Consider the following 20,010-nt stretch of genomic DNA (forward strand, 5'->3'; position numbering starts at 1 on the left):
TTCATAAAACAAAGTGACCAAGTAATTAGGCCTATTAGATTAAAAGTGAGTGTATGAGAATGAAAAGAGATGTACAAGCATAGATTGCCACATTTTACATCATTGATAATTAGAAATAAAATTTGTATTAAGTAAACAATGAAAATTCTCGAAAATATTTCCTTCCCTTTATGAATTATTTATTTTCAGTTCCATATGACATTTATTCTTCGGCATGTATATATATATATATGTCATATATTTTTTTAAAAAAAGATAGTATTAATCATATTTTTATTATGTCCTTTGAATTTGAACAGTTGGAATAAATTATTTATATTCGGAAAATATAATCAACGGTCAACATTTAATATTGTAAGTTCTTTGAAACCTTAAATGGGAATTTGTCATGAGTTTCATATAAAAATGTATGAATAATTTGTGGAAAAATCCTTAATATCATTGCAAATATTTTTGCGCAATTAGGGATACGTTCGCGTACCTTGATTATATTTTAGAAGCAAAAATTCGGATTATGCGTACGCGCAATTTCGAACAAATATTTAGTAAAAGGATTTATCCAAAGACGTTAAATCAATTTCATAAAAACCCGAGATGTACGGTTCACTATTCAAGAAAAATAAATATTCTTGATTCAACACAATCTCGGAAAAATGATTGCTTAAAATATTATCAAAAAAAATTATTGTGTACACGTACGCGTGACACAATTCCGCATTTTTAAATTTGTAACACGAATATACGTACGCGTAATTCGATTCGAAGAAGGGTCCTTAATCACGATAAGTATAAGCGGTAGTAAAATCAGATAACATCAATATATTTAATAAAATCAAGATGATTAAGCCAATAATAAAAACAGTTAAGCGACCGTGCTAGAACCACGGAATTCGGAAATGCCTAACACCTTCTTCCGGATTAACAGAATTCCTTACTCAGGATTTTTGGTTCGCAGAAAAATAAACAGAGTCATATTCTCCTCGATTCAGGGATTATAATTGGTGACTTGGGACGCCTCAAAATTCCCAGGTGGCGACTCTGAAACAAATAAACAAATCCCGTTTCGACTGTCCTTTAATTGGAGAAAACTCCCGACGCGCCCCGCGGGCGCGGCAAAAAGGAGGTGCGACAGCCTCTCCAGTGGGCAAGTGAAAAGTGTGCGTCTCCAGTCGCCACCGCTCTACCAAGGCCGTGATGAGAGACCAATCAAGTTGCATCCGTCCAAGCTCAAAAATCGTATAGAAGCCCGTAGCCTGTAGGCGCGCGACTATGCGGGCATGGAAAGGATGCTCCCCGATGAACTCCCATAAATCGTCAGGTCTCCTGGGGCGGAAAGGCTGCATCGATAGCTGTCCCTCCCATACAAATGAGGACCTATGGTCGCCCTGCAACACTAGTAGCTGATCCTCGGCAGGTCCAGGATGCGCAGGCGGAGGAAAGTCCATGTCGTCTACTATAATTTAAACAAAATTAATTGTGTGTGTTAGCTTAATAAATTAAATAATTAATTATGTTTAAAATTGGACTGAATAATTATGTACGGGTTCCAGGCTCGATATTTGAGGCCCGGTAGCACCGAGTTATCCTTAATTATTATGCGTGTTAATTTCAACATTTTTAGAACTGTGTCTGTTAGCTTAATAAATTAAATAATTAATTATGTTTACAATTGGACCGAATAATTATGTATGGTTCCAGACTCATTTTTTGAGGCCGATAGCACCGAATTATCCTTAATTATTATTCGTGTCAATTTTAATATTTTTACAATTGTGTGTGCTAGCTTAATAAATTAAATAATTAATTATGTTTACAATTGGACTGAATAATTATGTATGGGTTCCAGGCTCGATTTTTGAGGCTCGGTAGCACCGAGTTATCCTTAATTATTATGCGTGTCAATTTTAACATTTTTAGAATTGTGTGTGCTAGCTTAATAAATTAAATAATTAATTATATTTAAAATTGGACAGAATAATTATGTATGAGTTCCATGCTCGATATTTGAGTTAATTTTACAACATATAGGAATTTGCTTTTGTAAGTTTATTGTTATAATTAAATAATTAATTTTGTAAAGTATAATTGGATAGAGTTTGCAGTTACTGCATACTTAAACTACATAGACTCTACGTTAAAAGACTCTATATTTTACAACACTAACAGGCTCTATATTTTACTACGCTAAAAGACTATTTATTTTACTACGCTAAAAGGTCACTATTACATATAAAAACAACTAACATAAAATACAAATATGAACAACAAACAAAATAAATAATATTAATTTTTTAACAATACAAATAATTTATCAAATTTTAACAATTTTTTGTACCAAAGCTAATAAATCAATCCGGGTATAAATAAGATACAAATTTAAACACAAACATAACACAAATTAACATGGAAACACATTAAACAATACAAATATGCATGTACTATACGAGTTTCGACATAAACAAAATTGAAATACCTCGATTTAAGTTTTTTAAATTTGATTGAAATCGAATTTTTGCACCCGAAAGAAGGAATCCAAAGCTTGTCTTGTATGTGGGACCTACACTCCTTGCTCTTTAGGTGACGGGTGGGGCCCACATTTTTTTTTTGAATTTTGACGGGGGGGGGGGGGGGACCAGCAGAATCGAAGGTTTTTGAGATCCTTCGGTTCAGTGGTCCAAGGAAGAAGAAGGGCTATATTTTATTGAAGCTGTTCGCAGTATTATACTGCGTTTTAAGTAAAACGCAGTATAATACTGCGAACAGCTTTAATAAAATATAGCTGTGCCCAGCATCTTAGTAAAACGCAGTATAGTACTGCGATTTACATTTTTTTTTTAAAAAGTAAAATGCAGTACTATACTGCGAATTACTTTAACGGCAAAATTTCCGTTAACGTAATTCGCAGTAATTTTACTCATTTATGTAACTTTTTTTTTTAAAGTAGTACAAAAATATTTTTTTTCAAAAAAATGATTAAAAAGGTTTCGGACTCTTAAAACCTTTAATGACTAGTTTGACTTTAGTGGGTTGTTTTAGTTATTATGAATTGACATTAGCTCATAACTATATTTTCTTTTCTATTTGGGATTTTTGTAAAGGTCATTATTTTGGCTAAGCCTTTACTAGACTTTTCCCACTTCGTTCATTCCTAGTAATTGAATCAACAAGAAAGTGGCTTTCATCCTCACAAATTGGAATTATTTGATCTCAAGTTTAATTCTTAATTATTAGAAGAAGTATATACAAAATTAAAATTCACTGCATACTAAGTTCGTCTAGGCTGGAATCTCCAACATATTCTTACTTTTTATTTTCTTTTATTTTTTAATATTTGGCTATATCTTAAATAGCTGTCCTCCTTGCGGATATGTGTGCACTGGGCCCGTTTAACTCTGAACGTCTTGGGCCTTGTTTGGATTGTGGGCTAAAAACATATAGGCTCCAAGTTGGAGGCTCCAACAAAGCCCATAATATTTCTGTTATAGCGCTCAAAATTGTCTGAAATTGTGCTGCAAAACCCTTGTAACCACCTCCTCTGAGGTTTTAGCAGAGCAACAATGGCGAAAACTGCAAAAGCTAACAAAAATGACAGTTCATCAAAGAAGAAGAAGAATAAGAAGAGCAGCAAATCAGGGCCAAAACTCAAAGACATGAAACACAAAGCAGCGGCAAAAAAAGAAAACCCTTTCGAAACAATTTGGTCACGTCGCAAATTCGACATACTCGGGAAAAAACGTAAAGGCGAAGAACGCCGTATTGGTGAAGCTCGTTCTTCTGCTATCGAAAAGGTAAATTTTTTCCCCTGCAAATTGCAACATGTTTCACTGATTTTTCATTAATTAATTAACAGTTTTTGGTGATTCTGAAATTAATTACAGAGGAAGAAGACACTGTTGAAGGAGTATGAGCAAAGTGCAAAATCGTCGATTTTTGTTGATAAGCGTATTGGAGAGAATGATGAAGGGCTTGGTGAATTTGATAAAGCTATTTTGAGGTCTCAGCGTGAGAGACAGGTGAGCTTTAAAAGTTCTCTTCATGGCCAAAGTTTTGATTTTTACAATCATGTTTAGCATAGTTTAGTGAAATTTTTAATGTTGTTTAGCATAGAGTAGTGATTTTTATCATGCTAGTATAATGTAGTGATTTTTAGCATAAGTAGCGATTTTTATCATGTTACTATAATGTAGTGATTTTTAGCATAAAGTAGTGTTTTTTTATCATGTTTAGCATAGTGTAGTGATTTTTATCAAGTTTAGCATATAGTAGTGACTTTTATTAGGTTTAGATTATTGATATTTGTCTTGTTAGCTTAAAGTAGTGATTTTTATGTGGGAAAATAGTACAAACTCATTTCTGCACCAAGGGTGTCACCTAGTCGTCGATGAAGTAGGAGGAGAGCCATGAAGACTCAGGTTCGAATTCCAATGGAAGGAAAATAGCACTAGGTGATTTCTTCCCATCCAGTGTTGTCAAAGGCGCGCTTAAAGCACGCTTAAGCCCTAAAGCCAAGCTTAAAACATGTTGAGCACTTCGCCTCACTTTGTGGGCGCTTTAGTGTCCCATCAAGGCTCTAAGACATACTTTTCCTTACCAATGAGTGTAATCCTGAAAAGGCGACACTGAAAAATTGATATTTCACTTTTTCTTTATGTTTTTTTCAATTTTTTTGTCCATATATTTGTTATTCATGCTTATAATTATTGGTCTTGGACTACATATACATATTTTTGCTTTTTCTCCAATTGCGCCTTCTTTCATTAAATCCCACGCTTTATTTGCGCTTTGCGCTTAAAGCCCCAACCGGCCTTAGAGTTTTTCTGCGCTTTTCACCTTTGATAACACTGTTTCCATTTGCCTAAGTTTTGGTGGACAGAGTTACCTATATCTTGTACTGATAGGAGGCAACAGGTACTGGGTGGATGGAACAATTGAGGTGCACGCAAGCTGGCCCAGGCACCATCTTAAAAAAAAAAAACTCGTTTCTAAAGATGATGTTGAAGAAGTGGTCTTTCGGTGGCCATTGTTGAGATTTAGTTAAATATGCTCTTTTAGCCTGACAAATTTAAATAATGAGGAGACAGATAGAAGATTAGAGCACTAGCAAGGTAGAGAACTTTCCCTCAAAATACAATAGTTCCTTTAAACTAGAACTAAAAGTTGTAACCTAACCAGCTGGTTTCTTGGATATTCGAATACGCCCAACTTACATAATCCAAAGGAGAGGGCTCGAACCCTCACAGAGGACCCAACCATTGAAAGTCTGAAAGTAGGGAGCGATACAAATCAATTAAACCCATTTTCAAACAAAGAAGATAATAATAGAAAAAGTATGGATTCTAAGAATGGGAAAGGAATGGATCATTGCCAGTTCATTTCGTCAGAATTGCCAGATTAACCATTAAATGTTCCTTATGATTCTAGAGGTTTAGGATAGGAAGGGGGCTAAGCTCAACTTAAAGATGCTAAATAAGGGCATTCATTAGAATTTCAATGCGCATTGAGCGAGTAGTTAGTTCATGTCTTTTTGTATGAGATAAATGATTGCATGTTTATACTAATGTACTGTTGTTGTACTTTTCTTTTATTATTTGTTACTTATTGTTGTTGACAATTATTGTACTTCTGTTGCTGTTAATATGCAGGTGAAGTTGAAGAAAAACAAGTATAATCTGTCAGATGAGGATGAGGAGGACTTCAACGTCGGTGCCTCATTGGGAAGGGATGATTTTGATGAAGAAATCCCATTTGACGAGGATGAGGAGGATTATGGGAGAAATGGTGAGAATCACCCTTCTTAGTGTTGCTTTTCTCTCTCTGACGAATAGTTTAGTTTTTATTTATCCTGCAATATTGACGATTTCAACTTCCTTCTTTTGCCCATTTCTATGTATATAAAAAAAATTGTATGGAACATACATACATGTGTGTGTGCTCGTGCTCATGAGTAGATGCACATATTAGTTGTTTCTGGTCAGGGCCACTAGCATTATATCTAAAATAGTTTATTTAGCCCAAATTGCCTTGATTAGATGGTATTATTGGTTCTTAGCCAAGTCAATTGCTTGTGAATTGAAATCCTTTAATTGACTAGTACATCAACACACACGATACTTTCTGTTGCAGTGTTTCATGCCATACTAGGTAGGTATATGGAGATGTGATTTACTAGGTACAACTATGTAATGGTCTAGCCAGTTTTCTGTGCATCTTGAAGGGTTTGCAGATTTGCATTTAGAATGAATTTCTTATACACTATACGCTCCTCTTAGCCAACTGAATTGTTACTGAAAATAGTAGAACCAATTAACACTACCTAAATATGGAAAGATTTTTTTTCTTGATAAGTACCTAAATGTGAAAGAGAAAAAGACTTTTAATTTTCTAGAGGGTCTCACCTGGGATAACCTTGCAGTCCTCGCACAACCTTCTGTCGCATCTCCTGAGGAGGAGATAGTCAATCTGAGTCTTCGCCACCGAACTTTGGTAAGTAACCAAATGTTCATCCCGCTTCGTAAAACTCGAGTTCGCAATGACTAGATCGAAAGCCTTGGCAAAGTCCAACAGCGCAATGCCCCCTCCGTTCCGCTCTCCGAAACCAAAGCCGCCATGCACCTCAGTGTACCCACCTGCAGATGACCCAATATGACCATTGAAATCTCCTCCTATGAATAACCTCTCAGAAGGCGGTATACTACGAACAATCTCATCCAACCCCTCCCAAAAGCGCCTCTTAATATCCTCATCCAAGCCTGCTTGCGGTGCGTACGCGCTAACGACATTTAAAGTACCCTCACCTACCACCAACTTAATAGTCATTAGTCTAGTATACCGCCTTCTGAGAGGTTATTCATAGGAGGAGATTTCAATGGTCATATTGGGTCATCTGCAGGTGGGTATACTGAGGTGCATGGCGGCTTTGGTTTCGGAGAGCGGAATGGAGGGGGCATTGCGCTGTTGGACTTTGCCAAGGCTTTCGATCTAGTCATTGCGAACTCGAGTTTTACGAAGCGGGATGAACATTTGGTTACTTACCAAAGTTCGGTGGCGAAGACTCAGATTGACTATCTCCTCCTCAGGAGATGCGACAGAAGGTTGTGCGAGGACTGCAAGGTTATCCCAGGTGAGACCCTCTCAACGCAGCATAGGCTTTTGGTGATGGACATTTGTATTAGGATAAGGAGGAAGAAGAGGTCAGTACAAGGACGCCCCAGGATTAGGTGGGGCGCCTTAACTAAGGATAAAGCTAAGGAGTTGGAAGGAAGGTTATCGGCAATGGGAGCTTGGAGAAGTAGTGGGGACGCAAACACAATGTGGTCGACGACAGCGGACTGTATAAGAAAGGCGGTGAGAGAGGTGTTAGGGATATCTACGGGCCACAATGGTGGCCACAAAGGAGATTGGTGGTGGAATGCAGTTGTCCAAGGTAAAGTGGAAGCAAAGAAGGTGGCTTACCTGCGGTTAGTAGGGAGCACTGACGAGGAGGAGAAGAGAGAGAACAGTCAAAGGTATAAGGTAGCTAGGAAGGAGGCAAAGATGGCAGTGACGGAGGCTAAGACGACATCTTTTGCTCGTCTGTATGAGGAACTAAGGAACAAAGGCGGGGAGAAGAAGTTATTCCGACTCGCTAAGGCGAAAGAGAGGACAACTCGAGATCTGGACCAAGTGAGGTGCATAAAAGATGACGACGACAAAGTTTTGATGGGAGATGACCAGATTAAGAGGAGGTGACAGACCTACTTTCATAAACTTCTAAGTGAAGAAGGGGATCAAGATATTATACTTGGGGAATCGAGGAATGCCGACAGTCACCATGAATTAAGTAATTGTAGGGACATTGAGATCGATGAAGTCACGGAGGCAATGCGTAAGATGAGAAGGGGCAGAGCTACCGGGCCAGACGAAATTCCGGTTGAACTGTGGAGGTGTGTGGGTAGAGCAGGCTTGGAATGGCTTACTGCATTGTTTAGCGTTATATTCAAGACTAATAGGATGCCTGAAGAGTGGAGGTGGAGTACAATGGTCCCGTTGTATAAGAACAAAGGTGATGTCCAGAGCTGTAACAACTATAGGAGCATCAAATTACTAAGTCATACCATGAAAGTTTGGGAGAGAGCGGTAGAAATGAGATTGCGAAGGACGGTGTCTATTTCAGACAATCAGTTCGGGTTCATGCCGGGCGATCTACCACAGAAGCTATCCACCTTATTAGGAGGATGGTGGAACAGTACAGGGATAGGAAGAAGGATCTTCACATGGTGTTTATTGATATGGAGAAAGCGTACGATAGGGTTCCTAGGGAGGTCTTATGGAGCTGCTTAGAGGATAAAGGGGTCCCGATTGACTATATTAGGGTGATTAAAGACATGTATGATGGAGCTAAGACTCGGGTTAGGACAGTAGGAGGCGACTCTGAACATTTTCCAGTTATTATGGGGTTGCACCAAGGGTCTGCGCTCAGCCCATTCCTATTTGCCCTGGTGATGGATGCACTGACTCATCATATTCAAGGGGAGGTGCCATGGTGCATGCTATTTGCTGATGACATTATTCTAATTGACGAGACACGAGGCGGCGTCAACGAGAGGCTAGAGATTTGGAGACATGCTCTTGAGTCTAAAGGTTTCAAGTTGAGCAGGACGAAGACGGAATACCTCGAGTGCAAATTTGGAGTTGAGCCGACGGAAGCGGGAGTTGAAGTGAGGCTTGACTCTCAAGTCATTCCCAAGAGGGGTAGTTTCAAGTACCTTGGATCGGTTATTCAGGGGATCGGGGAGATTGACGAGGATGTCACACACCGTATAGGGGTGGGGTGGATGAAGTGGAGGTTAGCGTCGGGAGTCTTGTGTGACAAGAAAGTGCCACCGTTACTAAAAGGTAAGTTTTATAGAGCAGTGGTTAGGCCTGCCATGTTATATGGAACTGAATGTTGGCCGGTAAAGAACTCACACATCCAGAAGATGAAAGTAGCAGAGATGAGGATGTTGAGGTGGATGTGCGGGCATACAAGGATGGATAAGATTAGGAATGAAGATATTCGAGAGAAGGTGGGCGTGGCCCCCATGGAGGACAAGATGCGGGAAGTAAGACTCAGATGGTTCGGGCACATTCAGAGGAGGAGCACTGATGCACCGGTGAGGAGGTGTGAGCGACTGGCTGTAGTGGGCACGCGGAGAGGTAGAGGACGACCTAAGAAGTATTGGGGAGAGGTGATCAGATAGGACATGGCGCGACTTAGGATTACTGAGGACATGGCCCTTGACAGGGAATTATGGAGGCCGAGTATTAAGGTTGTAGGTTAGGGGAGAGTTGTGAATATTTCTACAGCACAATAGAGTGAGACTAGCCAGTTAAGAGTTAGACTAAGAATGTCATTGGTCGTCTATTGATGCAGGGCTTTACCTGCTAGTTTTAATATACCAGCCATCTTTTTCGTATTTCGTATTCTGTATTTCATATCTCTTGTATTGCTGTTATTTTATTATGCATTTTTATGGTGTTAATATATCGGCTCCTGTTGCTTTTGAGCCGAGGGTCTCCTGGAAACAGCCTCTCTACCCTTCGGGGTAGGAGTAAGGTCTGCGTACATATTACCCTCCCCAGATCCCACTTGTGGGATTATACTGGGTCGTTGTTGTTGTTGTTGTTGTTTCTAGAAGACTTTGATTATTTACTTTTCAGGTGCGGAGAACTTTTAATCTGTTGTATGTTAGGGTATCATTGTAGCCATCCTAAAATTTGTGTTTTATTAATTTAATACTCCCTTTGTTCTTATGTGATGATGTTTGACTGAGCAGGGAGTTTAAGAATGAAAGAAAGATTTTGAAACTTGTCGTCTAAAACAAGCCATAGAAATTTTGTGGATATAAATCATTACATAAGGATAAAATGAGAATTTTAAAGTTAAATTGTTAAATATCGAAAGGCGTCATTCTTTTTTGGACCGACTAAAAGGAAAGAGTGTCAGACAAAATGGGAACAGAGGGAGTAGTAGATAGTCTAGAGGTCTAATGAGCACGAGGTGCATCAAGTCAATTACTTCAAGATGCAATGTAAAGACCAACCTTTTCCCCTCATGTCGGAGAGTTGCAGCAAATCCGGCACATATTGGCACTTTATCAAATTCTGCAGGAACATATACAGATATTCGTAAATCTGATAAGTGACTTCAAAAATTGAGCAACGGAGCGCACAAGTTCGGTCCCATTGATGTGACATTCAGCTGTATTTATCAGTTGGGCAATCCCATTTTGGTTCCACCCTGAAATAGCACTAGAACACAACTGTAGTGCGATCATTAGCATTCTCTAGAATTTTTTTGCCATGCTAATGATGGGAAGTTCCCTTCCTTTCAGTTGACACTGGACAATTTTCGCAACCAAAAGATATTACTGAAATATATCAGCCGTATCCACCATTTCTCCTCTTTAGTTTGGTGGATTATGAAAAATGAAGAAATGATATACTGAATTGTACTATAAAACTTGTGCTGCATGTACTGTCACGTATGCTTGTTCATAGCTATGACAAACTGATAGGTTGAGTACTAGATAAATGAAAAGCAATTCTGATTGGAATTTGAACTTTTAGGTACAGGAAAAAATGGAACAGTGACTATTTACCATACCTTATCCCAAAAAACAGGAAAGAAACAGTTACAAATAAGTGGAGAAGGAAAATATGATATGATAAGTGAGGCACAGAAGTCCTTAATCATTGGATATGTGTTATATGATTCTTCTTTGATTAGTTTTAAAGCCCTTAGCCAGTTTTTCCATTTGATATGATGATAAGCTTTCCATTTTGTTTCCTTTGTAAAAGAGGAGCTGCTCTAGAATTGTTATCATGTCATAAGGTCTAAAGGGCTCTATTATTGGAGGGAGCAAATTGTGCCGTTTTCAGTTTTTTTTCCTACTTGCTCCTTGGGCAAGTGTTAAGAAGTACTATCACTATTTTTGTGTTTTCTATTTCTTCAATTCCATTGTGAATAGAAGATGGTCAATAAACCATTTTGCTGTCCTAAAGGTTGTAAGCCTGCCATGCATTGAGTAAAGAACCTTAGAGCTGCACATCTCGAAAGATGGAGGTGAAAACTGGCCTTTTCCCTTTCTCAGAATCTTATTACAACATAAAGAATGGAAGAACAACAATTCATTTTCATTTCAAGTGAAGAGAGGAATGTTAGTATGAAATATTAGATGATGATTTTGAGTTTCCTTTGTTTTTGGTTCGTTCTCGGTCTTGTGAACTTCTTGTTGTTGCTACATGTGGTATTTCTAAATTATAATGAAAAGAATTACTCTCTCCATCCAAAAAATGACCTGCTATGACATGTATTTATGAGTTAACTGCTCGAATAGTTAAGTATATTGCGTTTGGTAGAGAAATGTTTAGAATGGTACTAGTTTAATATGTCAAAAAAGGGAGTAATTTGTTGCCAAGATGTCACGTTGAATTTGAAATCATATAAATAAGAATACTTTGAACTTGTAGAGGGAGAAAACATTTTTATTCTAAAACATGTGCTGAGCTTTTCGGGATAGATCAAGAAAGTTGGTCACTTTCATTGGTTCAATGGAGTACCTTTTCACTTTTTGAGTCAGGGTAGGATAGCTTTACTGTATATTTATTTAGTTTGGCCTACTCTGTATCCTGAATGGTAAAGATACCTATTTTTCTTTTATTGTCAGTTGACCCTCCTTTTTTTGGCAGTTACTGCATAACAGTCTTAAGTCTATGTACATTTGAAAGAAACCATGAGCTTTTGATGGGGTGGAGAACGACTATGTATATTTGAGGAATAGCTTCTCATTCCTAGTGTCGTTTGGTGCACCATTGAGGTTCCAGTTTGTGTAGAAGAATTGGTATTGTTCATATGTTGTAGATTCTCTAACTTCTTATATACTGTTTGCTTACTGGAGATTTTTCCGTTATATGATAAATTATTTACCTTCTAAAAAAACTATGAAGTCCTTGTATAGTAACACACATTTGGGGCAAAGGAGAAAGTTTTCAATGGTCTTGATGCTCTTGGAGACTTAGACTAGCTTCTTCCTGGACTTTTTTTATAGAAGATATATCCATTCAAAAAATAAAATAAAATGAGAAAAACCTATGAAGAAAAACCATTATCTTAAACCTAGTCTGGCTGCCAGCTAGAGGATTACAATCATGATAGGATTCAATCTTTATCAATATCTTGTTTACAGTGAAGGTGGTAATGTTCACCTTGGATTTTCTGCTATCTGGCATCTTAAATCGATCTTGTATGATCTGCTTACCTCATAACAGCTGTCTGTTTCTGTGCAGATAAGTCAGCTATCTTGGGACACCTTAACTCTCATGGATCTCAGAATGCCCTAGCAGGTCCAGTGGAAGCAGAGGAAAATGTTAGATGCTTCCTCATTTTCACCTCCTCTTGATGCATATCCCCTGCTCTATTTTGGAGTTCACTCTATCAAGCTGCTAACAAATGAAATAGCGGATATCCTTCTCCCTCTAGGCCTCTACTATGATAAAGAGCTTACTTAATTGTTACACTGACTAATGTGGCATGATTTCACCTTGTAACTTAAACTGATGCTCCATGCTTTTCTTGGGTTGTACGAAAAGAAAAAAAGCGAATATGCTTTGAAGGAAGGGCTGCATCTACAAATAAGATCAAATATAAGCGTGTATATCTTTTCGGTTTTTGGTGAAAGTTGCTTAATGTACATGTTATTGATGCATTACTAGATCTTCACAGTACCCTACAATTGTAAAAGGTATGAAAGGTGTATAGAGACAGAGATATTCTTTTGGCTGTACAGAGTACAGACAGCACCAGCTTGGTGCAATTTCATCAATGAAATTCTTTACTTATCAAAAAAAAAAAAATCGTTGTGCTCCACCTAAGCTGTCATGGGGCGGTCGTATGCTTTGACTGATGATACTGAACTAGCTTTTATTTCTGATAAGATGTCATTTACACATGGGTAACAGTACAATTACATATGAGAACACTGATTTTAGTGGCTGCCGGTAAAAACCTGGGTCTGAAAGAGATAAAAATAAAGACTGTTATCAAAAGAAACAGGTTCTTACTTTCTTACTGGGAGCATACATCATTTTGTGTGGGATGATAATCCATAGTTCACAAACATGTCTCGAAAGATTCTCTTTGTTGTTATTTGCAACCCATATGTCGTTCTGCTCCTGATTTGGTGTACCATCTTATTACAGAGGCAGAAAACCAAGAAAGAAGTGATGGAAGAAATTATTCAAAAGAGTAAATTCCTTAAGGTTTGTCATTGTTTAATGTCTTATTGTTGCAATCTGATAAGAGAATGGTTTGTTTACTTGCCATATGTTTGACAATTCTTTTGTTTTTCCTACATTGTTAGGCCCAAAAAGCAAAGGACAGAGAAGAAAATGATGCATTAACTGAACAATTGGACAAAGATTTTACATCGCTAGTGGAGTCGAAAGCCTTACTGTCACTGACCCAACCAGACAAGATAAATGCTCTGAAGGCTCTTGTGAACAAGAACATTTCAGTTGGTAATGTGAAGAAAGATGAGGTAGCTGATGTTCCCAGAAAAGCATCTATTGGGAAGGTATAAGTGGGGGTTTTTTCCCAATTGCCGGATACATTCCTGATGGATACCGAGCATCCTAGTCTTTCCTCCTTTCATGTGCCTGTCTTTTGTTCACCATCTCTTTTAGGTTTCTAGTGCATCATCCATGAACAAATTACCAATAATCTTTCTTTTGATTATATTAGATTTGTCTATGTTGACCACTTTAGATTCCTAATTTGCTTCAGGAAAAGCCTGACACTTATGAGATGCTTGTTAGTGAGATGGCACTGGATATGCGTGCTCGCCCATCAGACCGGACAAAGACTCCTGAGGAAATTGCGCAGGAGGAGAAAGAACGGCTGGAATTGTTGGAGGTATGACTGCTATGACAGAATCAAGAGCTCCTTGTGTCTCTTTATACCATGCATTACAAATGACAGTATTTGGTGCATGATGGAGAAAGTGGTGGCATTTCTATTAGTAAAGTTGCACAATTATTTTCTAGACCAACTCAAGTCCCTTTGACAGTGTTTTCTTTTGAGGATTGAGGATCCTGTTTCTATTGATTAATTTAAACATAGCTGCTTTAATATTATCCGTATGTGCTTTCAAGTTTCAAGTGGTTGTAATGTATGACTTCATTGTTTCTGCTGGGTGGTTGATGTTCTTGCATCATCATGAGTGTTCTTTAATGCCTTCATCAGGAAACTGGCTACTGTGTATTAGTAGTGATTGCTTTTTTTGAGCACTTTCGCATGGTAATGTTCTAAAACACAATAAATTCCCTTAGCAAGGAAATTTAGCTGGATTATTATTTCAAAGATCTAACACTATTACGATTGGCATCGTTTTGGTAGGATAAGGAGCATTTATGTTTTGGGTATAGTAGATATTTTCTAATCAAAGCCTTTTCATTTTTCAGCAAGAACGTCAGAAGAGAATGGCTGCTGCTGATGATGGGAGTGATGAAGATGGAAATGCATCTGATGATAACCGTAAATTGGTTAAAGACCCAAGAACTGTATCTGGCGATGATCTTGGGGACGATCTTGAGGAGCTGCCTAGAACTAAGTTGGGTTGGATTGGCGAAATTTTGAGAAGGAAAGAAAGTGAACTTGAGAGTGAAGATGCTGCTTCTACTGGGGATTCAGAGAGAGAGGAGGACGATGGTGAGGATGAAGGAAGTGACGATGGGGAAGATGAAGGAAATGATGATGGGGAAGAAGAAGGAAGCGACGAGTATGATGAAGAGCAAGGAAAGACACAGACTATTAAGGACTGGGAGCAAAGTGACGATGATATTATTGATACTGAGCTAGAGGATGATGACGAAGGTTTTGGTGATGATGCTAAAAAGGTGGTGAAAATAAAGGACCATAAGGAGGTATTCATCAAGGGGAAACAAGTTGGCACTTCACAAACCGAAAAAGAAAAAGTGACTGTGAAGCATCGACAAAACGAACTTCCCTATACAATTGAAGCCCCCAAAACCCTTGAGGAGTTTACTTCATTGATAGACAATTGTTCTGATGATCAAGTTATTGAAGCAATTAGGAGAATTCGTGCATTCAATGCAATAACTGTCGCAGCAGAGAATAAAAAGAAAATGCAAGTATGATACTCTGTTCTCACTGTAATTTCTTTAAGATTGATGACTTTCTTCCTTCTCCTTTGTGTGAACAAATGGTATGAAGTTTTGCCTTGAATTTTTAAGAGTATTCACCATTTAACTGTATTTACCATTACCCATGAAAATATAATGAATGAATGTTCATGTGAATATATCTGCATGCTGATCGAAAATGCATGTTTTGTTGTTAGATGATAAGGTTATGGGTAGTGTGAACTAGATAAGTCATTTTTGGTGGGTAAGTCTTTGCTACCTCAATTGCTTTATAAGTAGCTTGTTTCTTTCGTCAGGTTTTTTACGGGGTATTGCTGCAATATTTCGCTGTGTTGGCAAATAAGAAGCCATTGAATTTCAAGCTATTAAATTTGCTTGTAAAGCCGCTGATGGAGATGAGTGCAGCGACTCCATACTTTGCAGCTATATGTGCTCGCCAAAGGCTACAAAGGACAAGGGCACAATTTTGTGAAGATCTTAAGAATACAGGTTGGCTTTGATAACCTGTTTGTTTCTTTAATTGTTCTTATTCCTTGGCTTTACTTCTTGTGTTTAATTCATTTCGTCCATCCTCATAGGAAAAAGCAGTTGGCCATCTTTGAAGACCATCTTTCTGTTGAGGCTTTGGTCCATGATATTTCCATGCTCTGATTTTCGCCATTGTGTCATGACTCCTGCTATACTACTGATGTGTGAATACCTTATGCGGTGTCCCATCATTTGTGGAAGAGATATTGCAATTGCTTCCTTCTTGTGCTCTTTGCTGCTAAGTGTAAGTGGATACCATGTTTCATTTATCTCCCATGCGCTGAAATTGATCATTTGTTTAAATTACGAGCGCTGGAATTTTGTTTGGTAAAGTATTCTGTGCCATCAGAGCACATATTGTTTCCGCCCGTATCATCTTCATCTTAATCAAAGCAGCATCTAGACTTCTGGATGTGTAGTGTACTGTCTCAGCCTAGTATATATCTTCTTACTTTATTAATAGTATGTGTGCCATAGTAAACTTCTGCAACTTACCCTCCTTGGTCTAATTTCGTCAGTTCATCTATCTTTGAAACTATTTATAGTTATCTCCTTTGTTTCTCCCTCTTCCTGCTTAGTTTTTTGATGAATAAATTCCCTGTTCCTCTGCCTAGTTTTGTATTTAATACATCATTTTAGTCCAGTGTGAGAGCAGTGGTTCCTTAGAGAGCTAGTTGCTTTTTAAGTCACGACTTTAATTGCAAACATATTCAATATCTTGCTCATTTGCTTGTATATCTCTTATTAGTTTCATTTGTGATCTTCTAAAAATTTTGGTATACAAACGCGGTGTTTCTCATGCTTGAAATATGAATTCATACCCTAGCTTTGCTTGTTTAAGGTGTAAAAGGCTTCAGAAACTTTATTAGTTCTCTTCACAATCTGTAAGAGCTACTTCTGTACCTCTTGTACATGTCTGCATACACTTGAGGCTGTTACATGTATACAAATTTACCTCATCAAAGAAATAAAAAAAGGCTTCAAAAAATTGTCACCTTAAATTTTTAGGTGTCAATCTCAGATTTTTTATTTGTTAGTCTTTTTTTAACAGGATATTTAGTAGACGGTCTTAAATTTCACCTTTCCTTGCACATAGGTAATGTCAGAATGCTGTTATTTAGAACCTCGCAATTCAGTCTCTTTAGTTCTTTGCAGGTTTAAAGATTTCATATGAAGAACTTATTCCCATATCATTTAGTTTTGACACCAATGCGCCTGGGCAAGTTAGAAGCTAGGTACCCAGGTAGTGATATAGAAGTGCCTCACGTATCCAAATGATCACCAATTTATCCAATGAGCTGAGCGAAGCCAACTGTCTCATACTCCCTTGTTCCCTATCTGTTATTACTTTTGTTGTCTGTTCCAAAAAGATTGCACCGTTTTATATTTCGGAAGTAGTTAACTTAAACATTCTCATCTTGTCATTGGTACGACTTTGTTGCAGTCTCCACTGGAAATGAAAACTAATACTTTAACTTGGTACTATGTGTAATTTTTTGTATATTTAGCTTATTATCAAAACTCTTTGTTTCTTCCTTAGATTTTATGTTCGGTCAAACACAGTCAACAAATTGGAATAGAGGGAGTATCTTGCTAAATTCACTCAACATTAAGGTTCAAGTAGTGCTTAGGACTTTTTCAGGTTTATGGAACCAGATTATTCACAATAGCCAGCTAGTCATCCCCCTTGCACCTACGAGTGATTGCTCTCGACTCAAGTTGGTTAGGGTAGCTATGTGTGATTTATCCTCAACTGCGGGTCAAACAGCACGTGAAAATTAAAGATCGGTTGATCGTAGGAACACACATTTTGGGATTAACTTTTGGTTTTTATTTCGTTTATTCTCAAGAACATTCTTCCTGGTTGATGGTGTTAAATACAGAATGATCATATGAACTTAGTTCTCCAAGCTTATGGATATCAACATCTTGCCCTGCAGGTAATTAAACAATCTCAGAAGTTTTGTTCGGAGGCTATAGTATTTATTCAAACTTTGCTGATGGCAGCTTTAGACAGAAAGCAGCGGTCTAATTCTCAGGTTTGGCTTGGCTGAAGCTTATGATGTTCTTCTTGCTAATCTAATTCTTGAAGCTGTTAATCATCGCCCTTGTCTTATTTTGCAAATACTTTCTATTGTCATTGGGATGTATTTTGGTTGCTTCCTTCCACTTGTGAATTGACAGGCATGTTCTTGTGCTGCAGTTGGATAACCTTATGGAGATCAAAGAGCTTGGGCCTTTGCTTTGTATACGCAGTAGCAAAGTGGAGATGGATTCTTTAGATTTTCTTATGCTGATGGACTTACCAGAGGACTCTCAGTATTTCCACTCTGATAACTACAGGTTAGTTAGCGTTCTATTGACATGCATATGGACAAATCTATTAGAGGAATCCCAAAGTTCTTTAAATTGTTAAATATGGCTCTATGTTAAGATACTTGAACAAATTAGAAATATGTTCAATAAGTCTCTGTCTAGGTCCATTCAAGATGTGGTTTGTTATTCTAACTTTCAATATCCTAATATTATGATTGTCAATCAGCTGGTTAACATAACAAGTATCTCTGCTTGAAATTCTACACCTAATTTGCTTTTCTGGGAACCTAGAACTTGATGCGATTATATGGTTTCTCATACAGGACCAGCATGCTTGTAACAGTTCTGGAAACCCTGCAAGGATTTGTAAATGTATATAAGGAACTTATTTCTTTTCCTGAGATTTTCATGCCAATTTCAAAATTATTATGCAAATTGGCTGGAGAAAATCATATTCCAGATGCATTAAGGGAGAAGATCAAGGATGTTTCCCAATTAATTGATACGAAGGCTCAGGAACATCACATGCTGCGTCAACCTCTGAAAATGCGGAAGAAAAAACCTGTGCCCATCAGGATGCTTAATCCGAAATTTGAGGAGAAGTAATATGCTTTCTTACTGCATTATCTTAAATTAAACGAATCAAATTGTTTGTTTCCTATTGAGCTTAATCATCTTCTGATCATCTACTTCTACAGCTTTGTCAAGGGTAGAGATTATGATCCAGATCGTGAGCGTGCTGAAATGAAAAAGTTGAAGAAACGTCTGAAACAGGAAGCTAAAGGTGCTGCACGTGAACTGGTAAAGGATAATAGGTTCTTGGCCGAGGCGAAGGAAAGAGAAAAGGCCCTACTAGCCGCAGAAAAGGCTGAGAAACATGGGAAAAATCTTGCTTTTCTTCAAGAACAAGAGCATGCATTTAAATCAGGGCAATTGGGAAAGGGCCGGAAGAGAAGAAGATGAATTTAGCTTTTGTTTGTCACTTGGAAAATCTTATTGTCAAATGCTTCCTGGTTTTTGGTAAGGTTTCATTCTTTATGTTGCATTGACAGTGAATATATAATCAATTATTTTCCATGTGTTTGTCATGTTCAACTATCTGAACCAAATGTGGTCGTCATATGTAGTAGATGTAGATACTAATGAACAACCCATAATGCTACACATCAGTGTTAGAACTGTTAATGATACAAAATGTTGAATGTTTGCTCCTTCATTATTCCAGGGCAAGGAAGATGCAGAATGTTGGACGTACAGAGGGATTGAACAAACTATTGCGTGCTCTGAATGTTGGATTCATGTGGTTACAATATGCGTCTTCTGTCTTTCCCTCCAACTGTGCCATAGTGATGCCACTGAAATTAGTTGCTGTATTTGGTCGTATCATAGGCTCTAGCTGTGAAGTGGAAGAGCTCTCAAATTTTGTTTTTATGTCTTATAGCTGAGTATCAGTTTTGTCCACCTCAATAGGCGAATATAATGTTGAGTTGTAAGAAGGGATAACTATGTTCCTCGGATTGATGCGCGTTATGTTCCTCGGACAGATGTGCGTTGTTACTTGTTTCATGTTGTATTTGTTATTTACATCTAACAGAAGAAAGTATCAGTTCATTAGTGTTAAAACCATTTTCGTCATTGTCCAACGGCCACCACCTGTTATTCATGGATCAGAGATTCTTGCATGTGTTAGCCCTTCGCGACCATAGCTAGTTAATTTAACCATTGAAGTAGTATCAGATCAGTTAAAATTCTGGTAAAGTGGTACTAATATTCCTCGTAAGTAAACAACTTCAGCTGTTGCAAATCCAACAAAATGGTTAAAGTTGGACAAGCAGTTCCGTTGATTTAGATTTAACTATGATAACTACAGGTTAGTTGGACACGCACCGCAAGCAGGCTTGGATGAGGATATTAAGAGGCGCTTTTGGGAGGGGTTGGATGAGATTGTTCGTAGTATACCGCCTTCTGAGAGGTTATTCATAGGAG

At 37.9% G+C, this 20,010-nt stretch overlaps 1 protein-coding gene across 2 annotated transcripts; it reads left to right on the forward strand.

Annotated features, from left to right (window-relative positions):
* Positions 1-3,512: 3,512 nt before the first annotated feature.
* LOC104236365 (uncharacterized) lies at positions 3,513-19,667 on the forward strand. Of its 2 annotated transcripts, none has more exons than XM_070160100.1 (15): positions 3,513-3,788; positions 3,879-4,013; positions 5,643-5,778; positions 12,289-12,386; positions 13,219-13,278; positions 13,380-13,592; positions 13,802-13,930; positions 14,479-15,168; positions 15,477-15,669; positions 15,759-15,952; positions 17,649-17,747; positions 17,912-18,051; positions 18,348-18,626; positions 18,723-19,044; positions 19,250-19,667. In XM_070160100.1, the coding sequence occupies exons 1-14, from the start codon at positions 3,558-3,560 to the stop codon at positions 18,985-18,987; spliced, it is 2,862 nt and encodes a 953-aa protein (XP_070016201.1). In that variant the 5' UTR covers positions 3,513-3,557; the 3' UTR covers positions 18,988-19,044; positions 19,250-19,667. The 2 variants fall into 2 exon arrangements, with proteins under 2 accessions (XP_070016201.1, XP_070016202.1); XM_070160101.1 differs by having other exon boundaries at positions 12,307-12,386.
* Positions 19,668-20,010: the final 343 nt, after the last annotated feature.

Source organism: Nicotiana sylvestris, chromosome 10 (genome assembly GCF_000393655.2).
Source record: "Nicotiana sylvestris chromosome 10, ASM39365v2, whole genome shotgun sequence".
Taxonomy (NCBI): Eukaryota; Viridiplantae; Streptophyta; class Magnoliopsida; order Solanales; family Solanaceae; genus Nicotiana; species Nicotiana sylvestris.

Excerpts from the sequence above, each read along its gene's own strand:
- LOC104236365 (XM_070160100.1), top strand. The coding sequence starts at position 3,558 with ATGGCGAAAACTGCAAAAGCTAACAAAAATGACAGTTCATCAAAGAAG. Across the intron at positions 15,953-17,648 it reads TGTGCTCTTTGCTGCTAAGT|GTAATTAAACAATCTCAGAA; the intron begins GTAAGTGGATAC and ends CTTGCCCTGCAG. Across the intron at positions 18,052-18,347 it reads TTCCACTCTGATAACTACAG|GACCAGCATGCTTGTAACAG; the intron begins GTTAGTTAGCGT and ends TTTCTCATACAG.